At 38.0% G+C, this 22,992-nt stretch overlaps 1 protein-coding gene across 1 annotated transcript in view; it reads right to left on the bottom strand.

Moving 5' to 3' along the window:
* Positions 1–2,003: 2,003 nt before the first annotated feature.
* The window catches only part of MAN2A1 (mannosidase alpha class 2A member 1), a 202,369-nt gene continuing 181,380 nt past the window's right edge, over positions 2,004–22,992 (bottom strand). The window contains exons 20-22 of the mRNA XM_074952939.1: positions 17,309–17,503; positions 6,715–6,825; positions 2,004–5,284 (exon numbers count right to left, since the gene is read on the bottom strand). Coding sequence (XP_074809040.1) covers positions 5,132–5,284; positions 6,715–6,825; positions 17,309–17,503 — 459 coding nt within the window. The 3' untranslated portion in view covers positions 2,004–5,131. The remainder of the gene's footprint in view (positions 5,285–6,714; positions 6,826–17,308; positions 17,504–22,992) is intronic.

Genomic DNA, 22,992 nt, shown 5'->3' with positions numbered 1-22,992 from the left:
GGCATTGTGGAGGTCTCTACTGACCAGGTTTTGAAATAGGTAACAGTCCTTTCCCTTCAGTTCACTCTGGATGGTTAGAAAGCATCCAGTAACGAGCCAGCAAGATCAGTATGCTATAATCCTCACCAAAAGAAGAGATTAGTTTAACATGGTTCAAAAGTCTGCAGCTTAAAACTGACAAGAAAGGAAGGATGGGTGGAAGTATGATCCCTTTCCATTGTCACTTGTATAAATGGTCATCCTGTGCCCCAGCACCAGCAGACAACCAGCCAGCTCTGCATGAATCAATAGCAAGTGGTCCATGACCACATTTTGGAGTCCATTGCTTTAAATCCTACTACTAAATGCTTTATTTGTAAGTGGCATCCATGTGAGCTCCCACATTACTTTCCTGATGGTGCTGAACAAAAACAAATAATTTTGAAAGGAGAAAACATTATTTGCTCCATCACTGGTAAACTATCTGTAACCAATTATGATTCCACAGTAAGGTGATCTTAAAAAGGGTGGTTTGGTACTCCACAATCAATCAGCATGTGCCCAGTGTAGTGCATGCCACACACTGCAGCGTACACCGTTAATTTTGTTCTTTATTCTCTAACTTCTAGTTTAAAGTCCTGGAGCTTGGAGTTTTATATTTTCTTACCACCTGGTTAAACATCAGTTAACCTCTTGGCTCTGGCTGAATGTGTCCCCCATTAAGACAATGTTATGCTAATTCTGTCTCATATAAACAGCATCCATTGCTATTCACTATCATTAAGCTAAATCAGCTCCTTGGGAGACGTCCTAATAAAGCAAGCATCTGTGCCAATTAAAGATGTCACAAATAAGTGGTGTATGCTGTAGTTAGCTTTAGAAAATGCAAGACATTCATAATTATTTTAATGAAAAAATATAATCCAGTTAGTGTACTGTCATTTTGACTGCATTTTCCAACAGTCTGCACTTGTTAATTTACTTAATGAAGTTGCTGAAGTAAATTGGGAGTAGTCTCCACTTTATCACTCTCAAATGCACAGAACTGAGCTGAATTCTTCTTTTAAATCTTATTAGAAAACAACTCTAAAATATTTTAAAGATGCTCTCATTCTGTTACTTGGTACAACATTTTCCTTTTTGATATTACAGAGCATCTCCTTTTGAATTAAGTCTTTTCCTCATTTTCTTTGGTCAGAAGTCACATATGTTTAGTTTTCTGAAATTAGTATCTATCCTTTATTTACTTGGCACCAGAGAATACTGAATGAGACATCCTCCTCAAGGCCCTTCATTTTCAGTTTTTATTTATTTTTACCATTTTTATTCCCAGTTTTCACAAAAGCCATTATGGGGTTGTTGATTTTTTTGTTTGGTTTTTTTTTTTTTTTTTTTTTTTTTTTTTTACTGATTTTCATTGTATTTTGGAAGTGCCGGAACTCCCTAGACCCATCTCCCTGCTCCAGAAGGAGGCATGGATGCTTGGCAGCCTGGGCCACCCAGGGTACTGAGCTGCCATTTCTCCCCCTGGAGTGGACCCCGAAGGAGAAGAGGTGTGGGAGACAAGGGCACCATCTCCTCATGCTGCCTCCTCCACCTCTTCCACTTCCAGGCCCGCCCTGAGAGAGATGAAGACTCTGTAACCAAGTTACTGAAATGCCATCTCTCCTTCCAAAAGAGGGTGTTGGCTCAGAAGTACCAGAAAGACTCGAACATTGGGGTCCATATTGCTGTCAATCCCAAGTCCACCACATACATATTACCAGCTTTATAGATAGCAAGGACAGTTATCAGCATGGAAAGCAAATCTAAGTTAGTGAATTACTTTTTATGTCAAAATGGGTCAAAAAACAAAAAATCTTCTGATGTTTTACAACTTTTTTTTTTTTTTTTGAAAAAGTTAAAAAAAAATCAGAAGAGAGTGATATTTACCCAGAAAACTGTAAAGTTAGTTTTCGCACTGATTTTCCAGTGTTTTTAATTTTTGTAACAAACACCGATACATTCCTGGGAAATTTTAAACAAAATAAAAATTAAAAATGAAGGGCTTTAGGCATCCTTCACTAGCAACTCATTTCACAACAGAAAATCCTTATACCCATCAAATGTTACTGAAGCCTCAACCATTTAAAATCACCTCTATTTTCTGTTTTTAATCAACTGTGGTCAAGACATTGATGACACAGACAGCATATCACCATAAGGTTATCTTTTATTAGAGATCTTATATTCCATTTCCCCAAAAAGATATAAAACCTTCCCAGAGAAAATATCAAAAATCTTCCATTTAAATCAGTTTGTTTCAGAGACAGGATGAACAAGAAAAATCAAAGACATTTAAGATAAGGGAATGTAAAAAAATCTCAGGACAGGTACAACTCTGGTCTGGAAAATAATTACAATGTTTGAAACCATATCTTGAACAGCATTTTCTTTAAATCCATATTTGTGGAAAATAAGGATACTTGGGTCTCTTAACCACCAGTGTAGCTATGAAAATTAGAAAAAATGTAAAAGAATATGATTAACTGGATGGTGTATGCACAGTGAATGCACAGAAAACCAAAAATGTCAGCAAAACTGCAATAATACAATTAAAGTATTGAGTAACCATTCACAGGAGGTATGGAAAGAAGGCAAGAGCCCAATCTTGAATTGATCACCTAAGCAAAATCTCTGCTTGCTGACTTTGGTGGAAGTTTTGATTGAGGTAAGGAGTTCAACATTGGGCCCCAAATTGACTCTCAAGTCACAATTTACCATAACTTAACTTAAACAGAAGGCATTTAAGGTTTTCCCCCTGATAAAAAAAATTAAAATTACAAGAACAAAGCAGAAGTCTGCTGGTTAAGGAGTATTCAGGCATTATGATTGTACAGCTGGTGACAAATGAAAAACTGATACAATACATTGTTTAATTATATTGAAACAGATCCTTTGGAAACAAGTCCAATAGGCAAGAATACTTTAAAATGTATTGCATCAAAACTTTAATTTTCTGCTTAACAGAATTTAAGATATTATTTTGAATATCCTCTTTGCACTGAATGCACAGAGTGCTCTGAAGATTTCTCACCTACGTATGCAACAAAAATAGAAAATCTTACCACAATTTTCTGGTGGCAAGTCTAAAGATTGTAAATTTCAACTAAAAAGGGGGAAAAAAAATCAAATACTGTAACCAAGAAAATTTACAGTACATGTTTATTGCATGAAAACATCAATTTACTGTTCTATATACCCCCAAATATAATTCTCACTTTTTATAAACGGTTAGTGGTCAATATATCCTTGACATAATTCACACCAGATTCTGCTAAATATTCTACTCTTAAGTACAAAATATTTAGCAGATTGAACTAATTATGAATTATGCAATCATGATAGAGAGAGATCCAAACCATGACAGTACATACAAAAAAAAAGGTAAAAATTTAATTTTATGTTTGAAGTTGGATGTATGGCTACAAGATATAAACTGATATACCACAGCACCAAACTTATCTAATTAAAATAGTACAGCAGTCAATTTTAGAGTTAGCAGATAGTATGTCTTTTCCAGTTACAAGGATTTAATTTATCATCTATTAATATTAAGAAAATCACTGATAAATGCATAAATAAAGCCTAAGCAAAATGAAGTCAGAGGTACAAAGATTAAGGAGGATCAGTATAGGGAATAATACTCAGACGCAAATTAGTATATTTTAATTGTAAACAGTAGCTGTATTCAGGGAAAAAGAATTTTCATACTCACATGGCTTCAGCACTCAATGCAAAATACTTGATATGGTGAAAATGAAGTGAGAGGAGTAAGAAGCTATTCCTCAATAAGGTACACATTGACAGCATATGTAAGCATGAGTATTAGGTTTGAAGAGTGGCATTTTTAAAATATAGGCACGTGATTTTCAATGCACCATTTACTACAATCTGTGAAATGCAAATACATTGTATGATGGGTTTTGCAAACTATGTCTTACACACTATCAATTCTCTGCATCAAGTTGCAGTTTCCTTGACAGTGGCTGAATTAGATTACTACAATATTCCTTAGTCTTCCAATATTTTGTTTTATGACATCATTTCAGTACATTCAAATAGTCAAAATGTTCAGAAAAACACAGCACAAATTTGGTGCCAGAGGACATAGATCAGAGTGTGGCCAGCATGGTCAAATAGAAGACACACAGTTTAAGTATTATATAAACTACCCTTTTCCCCAAAACAGTAATGTGGACAGTAAAATAGTAACGGGACACATTAAAAAATAAGGCACATTTATCTTGATATGATAATCTTGATATAGAAAACCCATTTCAGAGAACATCAGTATCCAAATGAGTTTTGTAAAAAATCTTGTATTCATGATTATTACAGATTTACTTTTTTATTGTATATGATAATGGAATAATTGCACATATCCCAATGTGTCAAGTAACAAAATGGGACTTTTATTAAATATTTCTATAATTTTCCATTGCAGGATTAATTTGAAATTCTATCTTTTCTTAAGCTATGAAATTCACAAAGTGATGGTAAGGCAAAAAGTGTTAAAATCTACCATCGCTTACAAAACAAAGTCTGCTGTCTTTCACTTTACCACAGAATTCAAGTCTCCATCCCATTGAATAAATTGAAATTCAATATGGAATAAACTGAGATTACTGTCACTTGTATAAATGATTTCAAATATTTGGACATTAGCTATTACAGAAGAGCTTTTTATTCCATTTCAGTTCCAAGCTGTATTAGGGATTTCAACATTGCAATTATTTGTATATAAATTAATCAAGGATCAGCAAAAAAAGTCATTTAAATCCCACTTCCTCTCCTTTCAAAAACAAAAAACCCCAGAAACCATTAATTAGCATTTAACCTGAGATTCAATTTGTTGTCGAGAGGTTAACAACCTTAGAAATTTCTTCAGGTGTTGCATTAACTTATACTGATGTTGGTATTTTATGTAAAAACAGAAAAGTTGTTTGCAACATGGCTATTCACTGTGTTGGTCAAAAAAATAATTCTAGAATGCATGTTTTCTCACAGTATCCAGAAGCTGGAATAACAATGTGCTTCTTTATTGCACGTCAAACTTAGAGGAAATATAACTGCAGATTCCTCTTCACTATATGAATATTAAAGCCAGGTTTCATCTCAGTCGAATCCGGAATGTATTTATCTCCATAGAACTCATACTGATCTCACTAATATTTCTGGCATCTGGAGGCGAATGCATCAAAGATAAAGATGTAGGTATAAGACTTTCAACGATTAGCTTATTAAAGAGTTTGTGCACCTTTATCTGAAAAATACAAAATTAAATAAAAGTCAATGATATTTAGAAAATCTAATACAAGTTTGAAAGCCAATTTTAAAGTAACTAAGGGCTTGTCTACATGATATAGCAATGCGCACTATTGCTCTATAAATTCTAATGCACACGAGTACTGCACACTAACTGGCCTGTGTTGACCCTGCTGGTGTGCATTACAAGTTCCCCACTACGCATTAATTTAGTGCTTTTTGAAACAGTACTACGTGAATGTGCACTAAGGAACTTTTAGTATGCACTAGCAAGGTTAACAAAGACCATTCAGTGTGCAACACCCTAGTGTGCATTGCCGCATCATGTAGACAAACCCTTAGTTACTTTAAAATTGGCTTTCAAACTTGTATTGCAATTGCAATTACTGCACACTGCAGAACCATGTAGACAAGCCCTAAGTTAACTTAATTTTAAACCTTTATAATGATCATTATGTCACGTCTCATTACAGGCAACAGCATGCATGACAGGGAATCATAACACCAAAGTCATTGAAAATTCCTAACTGACCATATTTAAAATGTTATAAATTATGCTAGAAAGAACCCATTTAGACACTAGTCACTTTGTGTCACCTTTGAAAGCAACTAATTAAAATGTATCAATACACGGGAGGTTTGATTATAAGCATTATGTTTGGCAATATTGTAATGAAAATTTTAATCAAGAAAACATTAAATCTTGCCCCACTAACCTTCCAGACAACCCTTCAGTAAACTACTTCCAGGTTGGATTAAACCTACTCTCTGAATTTTATGGATTCATTGCCACCAGACAAAGTTCTATGACGCCCCGCCACCCAACCTGATTACATAATCAAAGAATCAGAGATGGTAAATTAATTAATGTTTGTGAAGTGTTCAGATACCACAGAGATGTGGGCCATACAAGTACCTAGATACACAGAGCAGTTGATAGAAATGCTTAGGTTGCTATGATGTTTGCTGCAACCTTCAAGGCAGCATTAACATGGGAGAATTCATATTTATGTTAACTAATCATATGTGAAGACGACAAATATATTATGCAGTTTTAAATGTAAGTATTTCTGTAGTAAAATAATTTCAAATAGTAGCTTTTTGTTTAAAATCATATTTACAGAAAGTTAATAAGACTGAACTCTAACCTGAAAGTTTATGGCAATGTTTTACAAGGGTGTTTTTACTTGCCAATGCCAAATTAACCTACACATATCAGAATCTTCATATAATTGTCAATACAGAACATGTCACTTGGCTTTCAAAACACATTAAATCGCAAGCATCCTGAAAATATGACATTTTAAACAAACAAACAAATAAATGTTCAACCAGAATTCATAACGTAACTGTTCTAAAACATTTTAAATTAAGCATGTATGCAAAAATTATCTTATAAGCTAAAAATCTTCTAATATTTCAACATACCTTTCCCTGAGTAGTAGAGCATAATAGCCCTGTGTCTTTGTTTGAATATTTACAGTCAAATCCTTTTCTGTGAAGGATCAAGGCTGCTTCATCAGATGGCCCAGAATCTGCCTGCAAACAAACAAAATGTAAGTGTACCTTGGAAACTAAATGCTACGAACAGGAGACTTTTAGAACCTCAGACTAATCATTAGGATTTGACCTCTGGGCCACTTATGTTATGAATGGTTTCAGGGTAACAGCCGTGTTAGTCTGTATTCGCAAAAAGAAAAGGAGTACTTGTGGCACCTTAGAGACTAACAAATTTATTTGAGCATAAGCTTTCGTGAGCTACAGCATCCGATGCATCCGATGAAGTGAGCTGTAGCTCACGAAAGCTTATGCTCAAATAAATTGGTTAGTCTCTAAGGTGCCACAAGTACTCCTTTTCTTTTTATGTTATGAATACCATTCTCCCTAAACCAACAGAACACATTTCATGTAACAGTTGTAAAAAAGACTGAATGTGCAAGAATTGGCAGCAAGATGATTTTTAAAAATGTTCTTTATTTTTCAAATATCTGAAAAACCTGGTCCCAAATTTAAATGTAGTGGTAATACCTGTATTGACAGGCTTCCCAGAATAAGCAAGGAAGTAAAGGCTTCATAATTATGCAAGCACGCCTCCAGGTTTAATTACTGACCATGACTTTGGTCCCTGCCAAGCTTTAACACTTTAGGCTTAGAAACCTAACTACTAATCGGTTACAAAGCGTACTAGAAACTATGACCAATAATGTACAACTATGAGATTAACTGTGCAGATTGGTACATGGGCCCATGTCATAAATATAAAGGGAAGCGTAAACCCCTTTAAAATCCCTCCTGGTCAGAGGGAAAATCCTCTCACCTGTAAAGGGTTAAGAAGCTAAAGGTAACCTCGCTGGCACCTGACCAAAATGACCAATGAGGAGACAAGATACTTTCAAAAGCTGGTAGGAGGGAGAGAAACAAAGGGTTTGTGTGTCTGTCTACATTTTGTCTTTGCCGGGGATAGACCAGGAATGAAGCCTTAGAACTTTTAGTAAGTAATCTAGCTAGGTATGTGTTAGATTATGATTTCTTTAAATGGCTGAGAAAAGAATTGTGCTGAATAGAATAACTATTTCTGTCTGTGTATCTTTTTTGTAACTTAAGGTTTTTGCCTAGAGGGGTTCTCTATGTTTTGAATCTAATTACCCTGTAAGGTATTTACCATCCTGATTTTACAGGGGGGATTTCTTATTTCTAATTCTATTTTTATTAAAAGTCTTCTTGTAAGAAAACTGAATGCTTTTCATTGTTCTCAGATCCAAGGGTTTGGGTCTGTGGTCACCTATGCAAATTGGTGAGGATTTTTACCAAACCTTTCCCAGGAAGTGGGGTGCAAGGGTTGGGAGGATTTGGGGGGGAAAGACGTGTCTCAACTACATTTCCCAGTAAACCCAGTTAGAGTTTGGTGGTGGCAGTGGATATTCCAAGGACAAAGGATAAAATTAATTTGTACCTTGCGGAAGTTTTAACCTAAGCTGGTGAAAGTAAGCTTAGGAGGTTTTCATGCAGATCCCCACATCTGTACCCTAGAGTTCAGAGTGGGGGAGGAACCTTGACAGCCCAGAACCCACAAAAGGGAATATGCGAGAATTCAGGTACTCATTGAAACTCAGTTGTGTTTGATCTAATATATAAAGCCTCTTCAAGTAATAATCACCACAATTATTATTACTAATTGCTTATATTACAGTAGCATAAAAAAAGCCTCGATCAGAACCCGGCTTACTAGGGACTCTGCAAAAACAAAGAAAGACAGTACAGCTGTCTGGGAAATAATTCCCAAATTGGAATGAAAAGCCAAAACTCCAAAATTTTTCATGGAAGTGAACTTCTGTAATATTTTGTTTCAGAAATGAAATATGCTCCCAGTGCTCCCAAGGAGCCTGGCTGGCTGCAGAGGAGCCAGGCGAACAAGCTGACAAAGTACACAGCTGGAAACTGAAGAACACCTGCCTGGTTTTCATCAAAAGTTTCATAGACATTAACACATTTCCACAGAACATTTTGATTTCAACGAATTGGTGTTTACTGAAGGAAAAAACTCTGCACTGGAAAATTCCTGACCAGCTTTAGCAGAGTGTACCTGCTTTAAAGAGCTTATAAACTCAGATGACAAATCGTGCAGGAAAGGGCAACAGACAGGAAAACACCAAAACATGTAATTTTTATGTACAAATATACTTTTTTTTGGCCACTGAGCCTAAGCATTTGGGACTATGGAGTATTGGCACAATTTTAGAGCTAATCAGAAATTTTCTGAAAAAACACTTTTTCATTGGAAGATGCAGATTTGTTGACAATTAACTTTTCTATGGAAATGTGTAGATTTTGGGGAAACTTTCAATGGAAATCAGGCAGGCAATGGAAACCCACCTAATTTCTGCCAGGTCAACCACCTTCCTCTCACCTCCACAGCCCACCAAGTGAGTTACCACAGAATTATGGTGCACAGGCTTCCTTTTTTTTTTCAAAAATTGGACATTGGAAAGGGAGGGAATGAATAAAGATAACTTGTCCTTCAATTGAGCAGAAAGGTATCTGGTAAGACCCTTCCATTTTTTGCCATTTGAACACAAAATGTGGTATTAATATATTATTGACCAAAAATAATAAGAATAAATGGGATAAAATAATTATCAATATTGAGTTTCTAACTATGAAATACCACACTTAGTATTAGTTCAAAACGTAATTTCAAAGTTAATTAAATTACACTCAGAAAACTAGACAAAATATTTTTGTTTTGCACACAAAATAACAATGTCTGTGTAAAGAGCAGGTTCGAGAAACATTATTTAAAATTCATGGTGCAGAAGCCTGACTTCCTATAGGGGTGAAGTGATGCTAGAAATGACAAGCCAGTCATCCAGTGGACTTATCTTGTAGTCATCTGCATAACACATGATGGTACGGATATTTCAACTTCATTTTAAATTAAAAATTATCCTAATTAAGAATTTGAATCTATTAAAATAGAAACGTATTAATAAAAACAATTACGTTAATGAATGGACTTCAAGTAAAGTATAGGCATGTCTATGATTTAGTAATCATACAGGCTATGCCTACGCTGCAGAACACTTGCTTCAGCATGTAGGAAAGGTGTAGCTAAGACACCACAGCAAAATGCAGGCTACATCCACACTGCAGTGTATAGCTACATAATACAGTAAAGGTCTCTTGCAGGAAGGAGGCAGCAGGAAAAGGTTCTGGCAACAGGCAGCTGCTAGAGCCTTTCGCTGAAGCCTCCATCCTAACAGAGTCTTGCATTGCAGTGGGAGACAGGGAGAGGCACTGCTTAGGCATGTAGAGAGCTGTGATACATGCATCTTTCCTCACTTAAGCAGTGCCTCACCATCTACATGGCTATTTATACCTGTGCTAGGGGAAGAGGAGGTGTGCAATGTATGTACTCTACATGCTGCTGCAAGGACTGTGCAATGCAGACATACCCTTACCTAGAACTATTTGTATATATCCATTCTACCAATGGGTAAAGGAGTCTAAGTAGGTCTAATTTATACAATGGGATGGTGTAAAAGTTGCCTTCCCTCTACTTTAATCTATACCTCCTTACTCCACCTCAGCATGTAAATTACACTGAGCGTAATTAGGTCTAGGGGAGTGACTCAGTATAACGGAATCAAACTTACAACATCCCATACATCACTTACGAATTTGGCTTGCTATGATTAATGTATGAAAATCTACTTTACTCTTCTCAGCCTTCAATAAAAATTAAATATCCTCAGTCCTGTAAAATTTTACACATTACTATGGGACAAAAATTGCTAAGCTACTGCACTATCAAATCTCCCAACTTCTCTGTACAGCTGCCAACCCTTCAACACGGATTTAATTTTGAACCCTCAACAGTTTAACACTGTCAGGTTCTTGGCTGAAAAAAACAAAAACAAAAAAGCCCTGTGCCATGAATTCTCATACACAGTAACCCAGGGCAACACTGCTAAGATTTTGATCTGAGTGAAGGAGAAGAGCCATTTAAACAATTTTCAAGTGATTACCATAAGACTTATAGTCATTTATTGGGAAGTTTAAGCAACACTATAAAGATACACATTTGCTCTAAAGGAATATTTAAAAAACAGTTTTTAATGTTGAAAACCAATTTATTTATAGTATATCCATTTTACATCAATCCACTTTTTTTTTTTTTAAAGAAATGTTCCATATCCCTGAGGCAGTATGACAGGAAGGTTGATGTTTTACAATATTAGGAATTACCATTTTTTCCTTAGAGGAAAAGAATTTAAAATTGAAACAACATTTTATCATAGGATTTTTCTCACTTGTTCTTTCATGGACTTATTTTGATTTCTGCTGTCTTAAATCTAAATAATGCTTTCCTTGTAATTTTGTAACTGAAGGCTCTTTTTAATATATAAAATTGTAATACACTATAACTTCTCTAAAATATGCATTGACAGCTAAAGTGGTGTAAAAATTTATAATTGCAGATAAATATGTTTTGTAGGTTAGCTAATAAGTCATGGCATTTATCATTTTCACTTTGAATTTTCTGGAAAAAAAAAGGAAAGGCTGTTTCTTTGTGCAAGAAATTCATTTCACTGGGTAATGCAGTTTTTGCTGTGGAAAAAGAAGGTTTCATACCTACAACTGTTATTCACTTCGCATACTGCCTCTGCAGATTTACACTTTGCAAGTGCTGTATCATTACTGCCCTGGAGCCCTCTATAAAGCACTCATTGAACACATGCACCTTTGTGGTTACATAAGGGATCACAACCCCAACCAACCCATCCAAACTCTGGATCAGCAGTGGCACTTGGAGACCAGTTACAGATAGGAAAATAGAGAATTCCCTCTGCAGATGTTCACAGATGGGAGTAAAAACCTCTTGAAGGAGGGCTATAGCACAAAAATGAGGCTAGCAAATTGCTCTCCTGAAAGGAGCATCTGCTTTGGCCTCTAAGGGTATGTCTACACTGCAATTAAAAACCCGTGGCAGGCCTGTGGCAGTTGACTCGGGCTTGCAGGCTCGGGCTATGGGGCTGTTTAATTCTAGTATAGACATTCAGCCTTGGATGGAATCCAAGCTCTAGGATCCTGTGAGATGTGAGGGTCCCAAGGCTCAGGCTGCAGCCTGTGCTCCAACATCTACACCACAATTAAACAGCCCCTCAGCCTAAACCCCGAGCGCCAAAGTCAGCTGGCACAGTACAGCCACAACTTTTTAACTGCAGTGGAGACATATCCAGAATCACAAAATTAGTGCTAAGTAAATTTATGAATTGAGCTGTTGTAAATGACATTGTCAAAATAAATCTGAGGGAACAGTGGCTTGAAAGAGTAGATCCTGGAGTTGTCAGTTATAAATTTAACTCCCAAGAAGGTGGTGGGTCCTGCACCAAAGGGCTGATGTGGGCTGGGCTCATGTATCCACCTCACATTCTGGTGAACACTTACCCCCACATCCTAAGTCCTTGAGGCTCATGTGAGGGGAACAAATCTTTGAACTAGAAGATAACAGGTTGCTATTGATTCCACATATCCTGTTGAACATCATGGTAGCTTGTTAATATTAAAATCACTAAATAGCCCTATATAGGAAAGGATGTGGGCAGAAGTGGAAGACATGGGCCCCCTCACATTAAAGATAGTATTACTTGTTCTAGAGTTATTGATCGTTCAGAAAGACAGAACCTGTAATGCTTATATATCAATGTACTGTCTGATAAATCACAAAAAGGGGCACAGGTGCGGTTTGCTGTGCAAATCAGATGAGGAAACAGGACAAGCAGCACATTCAACATCTATCTAGAATATGTAGAAAAAATTATGGGGGATTTCAATCAAGGACACACATGCTGGAGGTCTCATGCTGATGTAAAAATATCCTGGGAATTTCTAAAAATTATAGATAACTAAAACACTGCAACCATCTCCAGATAATTCTATATTAGATTTCATTCTGATGGATAAAGATGTAAGATCACTGAATTAAAACTGATGGCTGCCTTGATTCAAGTGATCATAATCTAATTTCATTTGCTATGTGCAAACAAAATACACTCCTGACCAGTAATATATATACTTGTTGCTTTAAAAAGGGACAATTTCCAAAGCTAAAAACAATTATGAGCAAAACTAAGTTGGAGGAAATATTAAAGCATAAAATATGAAGGATAATTGGGAATTGTTTACAAAGGCTTTATTAGATGCCAATCTCCACCCACCCATTCCGCAGTCAGGAAAGAGGTCTTCTTCAGTTAAAAAAATCATGGTTAAGAGGGTAGGTGAAAGCAGCAATACAAAAACAAAAACCCAATATGTAACTAATGGAAAAAGAAGCAAGTCAATAGTAAAGAGTACACATCAGCAGTTAGGAATTACAGACAATTATAAACAAAGCTAAAAGTATCAGTGAAAAATCAATGGCAAGTAGGGTGAAAAAACAATTATATTTTTAAAAATATATCAGGAACAAATTAAATTCTTACAGTGGTACAGATCTGCTACTAGACAATGATGGTAAAATTAACCATCATGATGCAGAAAAGGGAGACATTCAATAATATTTCTGTTTTGTATTCAGAAAGAAGCAGAATGGCTGTATCCATATCTTACAGGAGTAAGAAAATACTTTTTTCCCCCATCAGTAATTAGGGAGGGTATTAAACGGCAACTATAAAAAATTAGTGGGACCATATAACTTGCATCAAAAAGTATTAAAATAATTGGCTGAGGAGCTATCTGAAGCATTAATATTGACTTTTAACAAAACTTGGAACACTGAAAGTTTCAGAGGACTAGAGAAAAAGCCAATATTTTGCCAGTATTTAAAACACATGAAAAAACAGGATGACACATGAAACTATTGGCTGGTTAGACTAACATCAATTCCAGCTATATCATGGAGAAGCTGATATAGGATGCAATCAGTAAAGATTTAAAAGATTGAAACATAATTAATGCCAACCAATTTGTTTTTAATGGGAAATAAGTAAAAAAAATCTTTGTTTCTTTTTACTCAAATCAAAAGTTTGGTTGAGACAGGTAACTGTGTTGGCATAATATACATACTTCTGTAAGGCATCTGATTTAGAATCATAGAAGATTAGGGTTGGAAGAGACCTCACGAGGTCATCTAGTCCAACGCCCTGCTTAAAGCAGTACTTAATCCTGAGTGACATTCTAATAAAAAATTGTGCTATAAAAAGTCAATGCAGCCATTTTAAATGGATTAAAAACTGGCTAGCTAATAGATCTCAAGAAGTATTTGTAAATGCAGAATTGTTGTCCAATGATCTAGTGGGATCCTGCAGGAATCTGCTATTAGCCCAACATTCTTCAAAAATCTGGAGATGACAAAAAATCTGGAGTGGCAAATAACTACAGGATCAGGTGACCAGTTATATAGACCACCCTAGATCTCTTGGTACACTGGTCTCATTTGAATACCATGTGTTTTAACACAGCCAAATGCAAGATCATGCATCTAGCAATAAAGAATGAAGGAAACTAAGAGGGGGTGTGTGATTGTATGGAAACAGTGACTGTGAAAAATGGCTAAAGAGTTCTTGGGGATTAGCAAATAATGGGGTTAGAAACTCTTTCTTCAGTGTGCTTGTGGCACCTCTTCTACGACCCACTATAGATGGAGGAAATCTTCCTCCAACACGCCTCTCTCATGAGATGGGTCCCCAAAGAGGAAGGAAGAAAGGAGAGGAAAGTGAAGTGGCCTGGTGCATAACTGTATGGAACAACCTTTGCAGGTGTGTTTAGTATTCAACAGTTGGAAGTAACACTGCACCAGGCACTGGTAAAGGAGAAGACATAAGGTCCAAAGGATGGAGGCAATGGTGTGTAGTTTTCAATCATCCCACCAAAAAGCTGTTGATCGGAAGACAAAGTTCATCTGATGAGCAGTGAGGAATCCTCCTTCTGTATGGACATCTTTTATTAGAAGCAGGCTTAGTCAAGGAAGCAGACTTGCACCATCTCTGAGGCTGCATCCCCCTGTTCTTGCAGCAAGGGAGACTTTCGGAAGCTGAATGTTAGATTCAAATGTTTCCTTCTTAAAGCGGACAGACTTAGTAAGCTCTAAGGATTGGGCAGCAACCTGTGTTGTTCTGATCTTTTCCAAAGGCCTCGGCCTTCAAAGGACAGTCCTTGATGTTCTTTTATGACTCAGAAGAAAGGCCATAGGATCTTAACCAGAACCATCTGGGCTCTTCTTCATTCTTGACCCTACAGGTCACTACAGGACCCAAGGAGGATGGCTTCGCTACCCGCTGGAGGCGGCGTAGAGACTTACGAGAGTCTCTACGCAAAAGAATAAATGAACAAAAATCAGACGTCAAGAATTATAACATTAAAAAAACAGTTGGAGAACACTTCAATCTCCCTGGACACTCAACAACAGACTTAAAAGTGGCCATTTTTCAACAAAAAAACTTCAAAAACAGACTCCAACAAGAAATTGCAGAACTGGAATTCATTTGCAAACTGTACACCATCAAATTAGGCCTGTATAAAGACTGGGAGTGGATGGGTCACTACAAAAACTAGTTTCCCCATACTAATTTCCCTGTACTGTTACTCACACCTTCTTATCAACTGTTTGAAATAGGCCATCCTGATTACATTGGCCTCATTACCACTACAAATGTGATTTTTCCTCCCTTGGTATTCTACTGTTGCGAATACCCCACTCTCACTTTAATTGAATTGTTTCGTTAGCACTGATCCCCCACTTGGTAAGGCAACTCCCATCTTTTCACGTACTGTGTATAGTACTGCATACTATATTTTCCATTCTATGCATCTGATGAAGTGGGTTTTAGCCCATGAAAACTTATGCCCAAATAAATTTGTTAGTCTCTAAGGTGCCACAAAGTACTCCTCGTTATTTTTGCTGATACAGACTAACATGGCTACCACTCTGAAATCTGCAATATCAAGTATTTTCTTCTTGAAGACAGGCTCAGGTAGACCAAAGATTTAGTTGCTAACTTGCTCCCTTAAGTTTTAAGAGTTTCATCATCTTCTTGCGAAATAGGTCTGAACCTTCAAAAGGCAGTTTAAAAATTTGGATTTGAGGGATAGGCTGGAGGTCTCAAACTTAACAGCCATTGTACTGATCTTGTGGCAGCTCCCAATGAATAGCTGAATCAAAGTAAAAACGATCTGGTCATCAATGACTGATAATTAGTGGTGTGGAGAGCAGTAAAAAATTTTAACTTTGACCCACATAACCTAACCTCCTAGACACTCTTCTGAGGTAACCAAAAAGATTTACTCCACTACATTATGTGGATCAAACCTACACATCTCATTGAACCATTTTCTTCAGGCTGAAGCTCTCTCTTCACTCTCCAAAGGCATTTGGACCACAGCCACTGCACTTCTAAAGGACCAGAAACACAGATGGGCAGGATTGAAGAGGAAGTTACTCACCTTGTGCGGTAATAATGGTTCTTTGAGATGTGTCCCCCTATGGATGCTCCACTATAGGTATATCTGTTCCCCTGCGCCTCTAATCGGAGATTTTAGGTAGCAGTGTCTGTTCAGCCTGTACATGCGCTCTCCCTACCTTGTGATCTGCCTCGGGGCTATCTAGTGCCATGCGGGCGAACCCCCCTCAGTTAGATAGCCCTGAGGCAGACCACAAGAGATGGAGAATGTATGAGCTGAATGGACACTTACATAAAAGCTTCGATTAGAGGTGCAGGGGCGCAGATACACCTACTGTGAAGCACCCATAGGGACACTACTCGAAGAAGAAGTAAGAGCTCATGCTAGACTGGTCAACAGCAACTGAGCTCCTTCCTCCCTATCTGCTGCCTCTCCTGGCCAGCTTTCAAGAGGTAACTCTTTCCCAGACTTTCTCCCCACCTTGCTGTTGGTGCTGTGGCTACTGAGCACTCCAGGAACAGAATTAGGAGAGTGGCTTCTTCTCTCCACCCCTCAATTTCATGTTGGTCCAACAAACCCAGCCACAGGGAGCAGTCGTCTTTTCAACTCCCACCCCCCAGTGACCACTGCTGAGCCCGCACTACCAGCTCCCAGAGGTGGTGGTGAGTTAAAAGAGGGAGAAGGGGCCAACTGCCCAAGGGGGGAATTGAGAGAAGGAAAATTGACAAGGGGGTAGCCATATACTAAAAAAGGATAATTTTGCCCTCAATATAGAATGAGTTGGACACTCCTGCACTATATCTTTATGATGATGTTGAAAACAAAAGCATTCTTAAAACAAATTGACACAAGAAATATTCTGAGTTCTCTGACCACTGCTGGAAGCAGGATGGACTTAATACACATATATGTGATGTGGAATGTCAAATCCTATGTTTGTATGATGTTTCAGAAACAGTGACTGGTGAGAAGATGGAAATCCTTCAGCTGTTGCAGAAGAAAAAGATCTGGTGACTACATCTTATGTGGATTCATAATTTACTTTTACAGAATGAAATATTTTCCAGAATATAACATTAGTTATATCATATATTTGTTCATAACAATAATATTTTGAACATACCTTTGATTGTATTGTCCTTAGATTGACCACATGCATGTCACAAGGCATGGATGAAGTGAGTGGAGAAAAGACATTCAAAATCTGTTGGACATCAGATTCCGCATATGTAGTCATTGGAATTACAGGATGATTTAAGAAAGAAGAAGTTATATGGCTCAAAAGAGAGGGGAAACTGACTGATGACTTCTCTTCTTTCTATAAAAAAAGAAGATAAAACCACTTTGCATTAAGTTTTTATATGGCTGCCTTAATTAAATGTAAATTTGTAAATTAAGACATATTAATTATTTTTTAGAAACAACAAAGACAAAACTTCTCAATCAGCTACTCATCTGCTTCTCGAATAATAAAAAATGGTTACATACTGGCTTGGTAACTGTTCTTCAAGATGTGCTGCATATGTCCTTTCCATTTTAGGTGTGTTGAGTGCCCGTGCACCGAAGCCAGAGAACTTTTTCCAATAGTGGTACCCATTCACGTGGAGCATGTGCCCTCTGCACATTTGTTCAACTAACTGAAGTTATGAAGGGGCGGAGCCTCCCTGACCCCATTCAGTTCCTTTGCCCAGGGAGCCAGAGTTTACTGTTGCTCCAACGTTGAGAGCAAGGAGGATGGGTCGTGGAATGGACATGTGCACACATCTTAAAGAACAGTAGTTTCTGAACAGGTAATTAACATTTCTTCAAGTATCAGGGGGTAGCTGTGTTAGTCTGTAGCCACAAAAACAACAAGGAGTCTGGTGGCACCTTAAGACCAACAGATTTATTTGGGCATAAACTTTCATGGGTAAAAAGCCACTTCTTCAGATGCATCTCCTTCAAGTGCTTGCACATGTCCATTCCACTTTAGGCGACTAACAATTCCAGATGGAGGAGAAAATTGGTGTCTACCTAAACAAGGACTACAACACTACTCTTCCAAACATATCATCATCTCCTAGGGCATAGGAGAGAGCATAACGAGCAATGAATATATAAACAGAAGACCAAGTCATAGCTCTGCAAACATCACTGATGGGAACATGACCTAGGAAAGCAGCTGATGCTGCTTATGCTCTCATAGTGTGCTAAAACTCTTTGAGGTCATGGAGCATTATCGTAGCACTGATGAATACAAGAGGAGATCCAGGAAGAAATCATCTGTCAAGAGACAGGATGCTCTTTCATCCTGTCAGCGAAGGACATGAACAAGAGTTTAGGAGGGAGATGCCATAAAAACTCTTTAATTCTGTTCAGATAAAAGGCCAACATCTTATGAATACCCAAAGTATGAAGGTTTTCCCTATCTCTGTTGGTGTGAGGTTTTGGAAAAAAGTTAGTAAGTATGTAGAATGATTTAGATGAAAATCTGACACCACTTTAGTAAGAAATTTGGGGTGTGGATGCCAACTAACGTTACCTTTATAAAACAATATCTAAAGGAGGGTCAGCTACCAAGGCCTGAAGTTCTGCTACCTCCTGGCCAAAATAATGGCCACTAGGAATGCTACCTTCACTGAGAGATGAGAAGGGGGCGTAGCTATAGGTTCGAATGGTGGCCATGTTAAAATGGAAAGAACCAAACTCAGATCGCAGGATGGTGTGGGATCCCTAATAGGAAGCAAGGTCTGTCCAAACCTTTCAAGAAGCTAACGTCACGGGCAACACTGCTGAAACCGTGGCCTCATCTCTGTTCTTCCTCTTTCCCCATGGCCATGTCCCTGCTCCTTCTCTTCTTCCACCCTCCACGAGGCACCACCCCCAAGCCAGCCCAGAACTTGGAGCCGGGCCATGCTAAGTGCCACTCAGGGAGCCCAGGCTGCTATGGGGAGACCACTGCCCAAGAGCAGCCCTCGGCCCCATCCACCACAGTGCACTGGCCAGGGCAGGTAGAGGGTCCAGGGCTCCCCACAGCAGTCCTGAATCCCTGGGAGGCTCTTATTACAGCTCAGCTCTGACTTCTGGCCACGCCAGGGGACAGGGTCTTGGAGGGAAAGAGAGGAGGGGCAGGCCACGGAGAGGGTCCGGGCCTCAAGGCAAGGGGGACTAAGGTCCTCTTCGGTCCCCCCACTGGAAAGAGGCTGGAACTGCCAACAGGGGCTGCACTTCATGGTGGGGGAGCTGATCACCTTATCAGCTCCCCTGCCACAAAGCACAGGTACTGCCACTGCCACTCCGCGCCCCCAAACTATGTCCATGTTAAAAAGTGGGTGGGCAGTACAACATAAGATGCCAGAGTCTGTAACTCTACATTGCTAGAATGCGGCACTGGGAAGCACCTTGCAGGAGTTATCTTAACTATAACTAACTTCGGTACTGGTCATTTTATGTGAGTGTGTTGAGGACTTAGCCCTCAAAGAAGAAGAGGGCTTCTTCTGGCCAGAAGAGGTCAAAGGGCTGGACTTCTGCCTCCTGCATGGCACCATAGGTGGAGAGTGGTGTCGTCTCGCCAGCTCTCTTCAATTCTCTTCCAAGTCTGGTGGTGCACTCGAAGATGGAGTTGAGTCCAAATCCCTGCATATTGAGCACCTGGGTTCCAAATGAGAGCACAAAAGCTGCTTTGACCAGGATGTCTTGAAGTTGAACTTCCCTCAACGTCCTACTCCTCGTTTTAAACACCTTACAAATAGGGCAGTTATTATACCTGATGTGTCCTCCTCTCAAACACTTTTATCATTGGGAGTGAGGATCACTGACTGGCCTAAATTTGTTATAGCCAGAACAGTACTTAAATCTTGGGGACTTGGACATGCCTGGGAACTGAGCCAAAAACAAGTACCACTATCTAAACTACAACTATACTCAACTACTTACAATAAAAGATCTCTAGAAAGTTTTCTTAAAGGGAAATATGGGAAAGACCATAAGAAGCCACATACACTCCGACTACCAACCATGGGTGTGAGAAGGAACTGAGGAGCGTTGGGACGGCTCTAATGCTTTATACTTTCAGCTAGCAGCATGTACTGCCCCAACAAGTACCACTATGGGGAAAAGTTCTCCAGTGTCAGTGCACTGGTGTGTACACATCTAAAATGGAACACAAGCACTCAAAGAATAATAATATACAGCTCTTATACGGATACTCCGTAGCTTTCTCAAAAAGCTTTGCAAAGGAGGTATCATTAACACTTCTGTGCTTTTCTTCAATGCCACCCATCAAACCTCCTGTAAAATCTGTAAAGTCTCTTCATCCTCCTTCAAGTACCTCCTTAAGACTTACCAGTGCTGTAATGCCTACCAAACACTCCAGATGATAATGGCTATGCAGTTAGCAAAAAGACTATGGTCTCATAGGAAAATGTACTATTTACTGTTATCTCGTCTTGCCACCCCACTTGTCTATTTCATCTACCTACTCTGTCTTGTCATATATCTAGACTGTAAACTGGTGGACATGCCTGGAGCATGGATTAAGTTGTACAGCATTAATCTCAGTGGAGTCCTGATCGTTTACTGTAATACAAATAATTAATTGTGCCAGCAAATTAAAACTAAGCAAGCTACAGAATTCCATACAATTTAAATGCAAATGTTTTGTATATTTGATTAGTTCTCAACAGATAGGATACATGCTAACTTTTGAAGGAAGAAATGAGTGTTGCTTTTCCTCCTCTTGGTTAGCAGCACAACACATTTTAATTATTTTTTTGTGTGTGGGTACAACAAACAGCAAACATCTGATATGTGATTCAGCTGAGAACTAAACAAGTAAACATATATCTAAATTACAAACAGGTTGTTCAATCTTAATTATAGGCAATGGTATAAACATTTCAAGTATATTATTTCATATATTTTACTGAAGATTTGCTGCATGTGTCAAAGGAAGACAGAGGATTCTGGAAGTGAATCACTAGCTAGGTAAGTGGTGTAGGGCTCTGGTTTTGTGAAATATTGGTCCACCTTCTATGGGGGAGAGAAGGCTATATTGTCTGGACAGTCACCACTTCAGCAGAAGGGGGACCAATCTTCTTGAGGACAGGCTGGCTAGAGTAGTCAGGAGGGCATTAAATTAATAGCATAAGGGGAGGGTAAAAAGAGGGAAGATATCAGCACTCAGCACAAAATCAAGATATCGAGAACAAAATTTATCAAGGAATCAAAGGACAGGAGAAATTCTTCAGTTACCTATACATCAATGCTAAGAGCCTGACCAACAACCAAGAGGAACTGGAATTGGTCATTTAGGAGCATAAATTCAATCTACAGTAGAAGCTCAGAGTTACGAAGCTCAGGAATGGAGGTTGCTCATAACTCTGAACAAAATATTATGGTTGTTCTTTCAAATGTTTAGAACTTAATACACCTTGGAAACTTTACTATGCAGAAGAAAAATGCTACTTTTAACCATCTTAATTTAAATGAAACAAGCACAGAGAGTTTATTTACCTTTTTTTTAAACTTTCCTTTTTTTTTTTTTTTTTTTTTTAAAGTAGTTTACATTTAACACAGTACTTTTCTGTAGAGTATATGGGATTTTTGGTCTCTGCTGCCTGATTGCATATTTCCAGTTTCAAACATGCTTCAAAATTTGTAAACATTATAGATGAGAATTTCCTAACTCAAAATATGTTGCAGCCAGCAAGGGGGAATTCTATATTAGACCTTGTTCCAAAAGATAAAGAGGAACTGACCACAGGACTAAAAGTAATGTATATACTTGCTGCTTTAATAGGGCCAATTTCACAAAGCTGAAAACAAGTATGAGCCAAATAAGCTGTGGAAAATAATTTAATCAGAAAAACTTGAACTATTATTGGGACTCACTTAACACCTTACTAAATGCCCCAAAAGCCTCAATCCCACAATTGAGGAAGAAGGCTGTGCTGGTTAAAAAAACCAAACTGTTTAGAAAGCAAGTGAAGGCAGCTTTAAAATATAAAATATATAAATAATATATAACAAATGGAAGAAAGAGAAAGTTAACATTAATGAACAAGTCAGAAGTTAGCAATTGAAGAAAATTGATAAGGGACACAAAAGGAGAAAAATGTATGGCAAGCAGAGTTACAGACAGTAGTAGAGTTTTTAAAACACAAAAAAGAATCCTGACAATGGTATTGGTCCATTACTAAATGGAAATGGTAGAATTATCAATAATAATAATACAGAAAAGGTGTCCAATAAATATTTCTGTTCTGTATTTGGGGAGGAAAAAAAAGATGATACACTCTCATCATATGGCAATAACGACGTTCTTTCCATTCCACTAGTGTCTCTGGAGGATGTTGAACAGAAGCTACTAAAGTCAGAAATTTTAAAATCAACAGATCCAGATAACTTGCATCCAAAGAGTTTCAAAAGACTGGCTGAGGAGCTTGCTGATTCTCAATAAGTTTTGGAGCACTGGGAAAGTTTCAGAAGACTGGAAGAAAGCTAATGTTGTGCCAATTTTTAAAAAGGGAGCGGAATGACCCAGGTAATTATAGGTCTGTCAGCCTGACATCAATCCCAGGCAAGATAATGGAATAGCTGATACAGGACTCAATTAATAAAGAACTAAAGGAGGATAATGTAACTGACACAAATCAACATGAGTTTATGGGAAATAGATCCTGTCAAACTAACTTGATATTTTTTTCACAAGATCACAAGTTTGGTTGATAAAGGTATTAGCGTTAATGTAATAAACTTAGACTTTTGGAAGGTGTCTGACTTGGTCCCACACAGCACTTGGATTAAAAAATCAGAATGATATAACAT

The sequence above is a fragment of the Natator depressus genome, chromosome 5 (genome assembly GCF_965152275.1).
Source record: "Natator depressus isolate rNatDep1 chromosome 5, rNatDep2.hap1, whole genome shotgun sequence".
Taxonomy (NCBI): domain Eukaryota; kingdom Metazoa; phylum Chordata; order Testudines; family Cheloniidae; genus Natator; species Natator depressus.
This window is presented reverse-complemented; position numbering and strand designations above follow the sequence as displayed.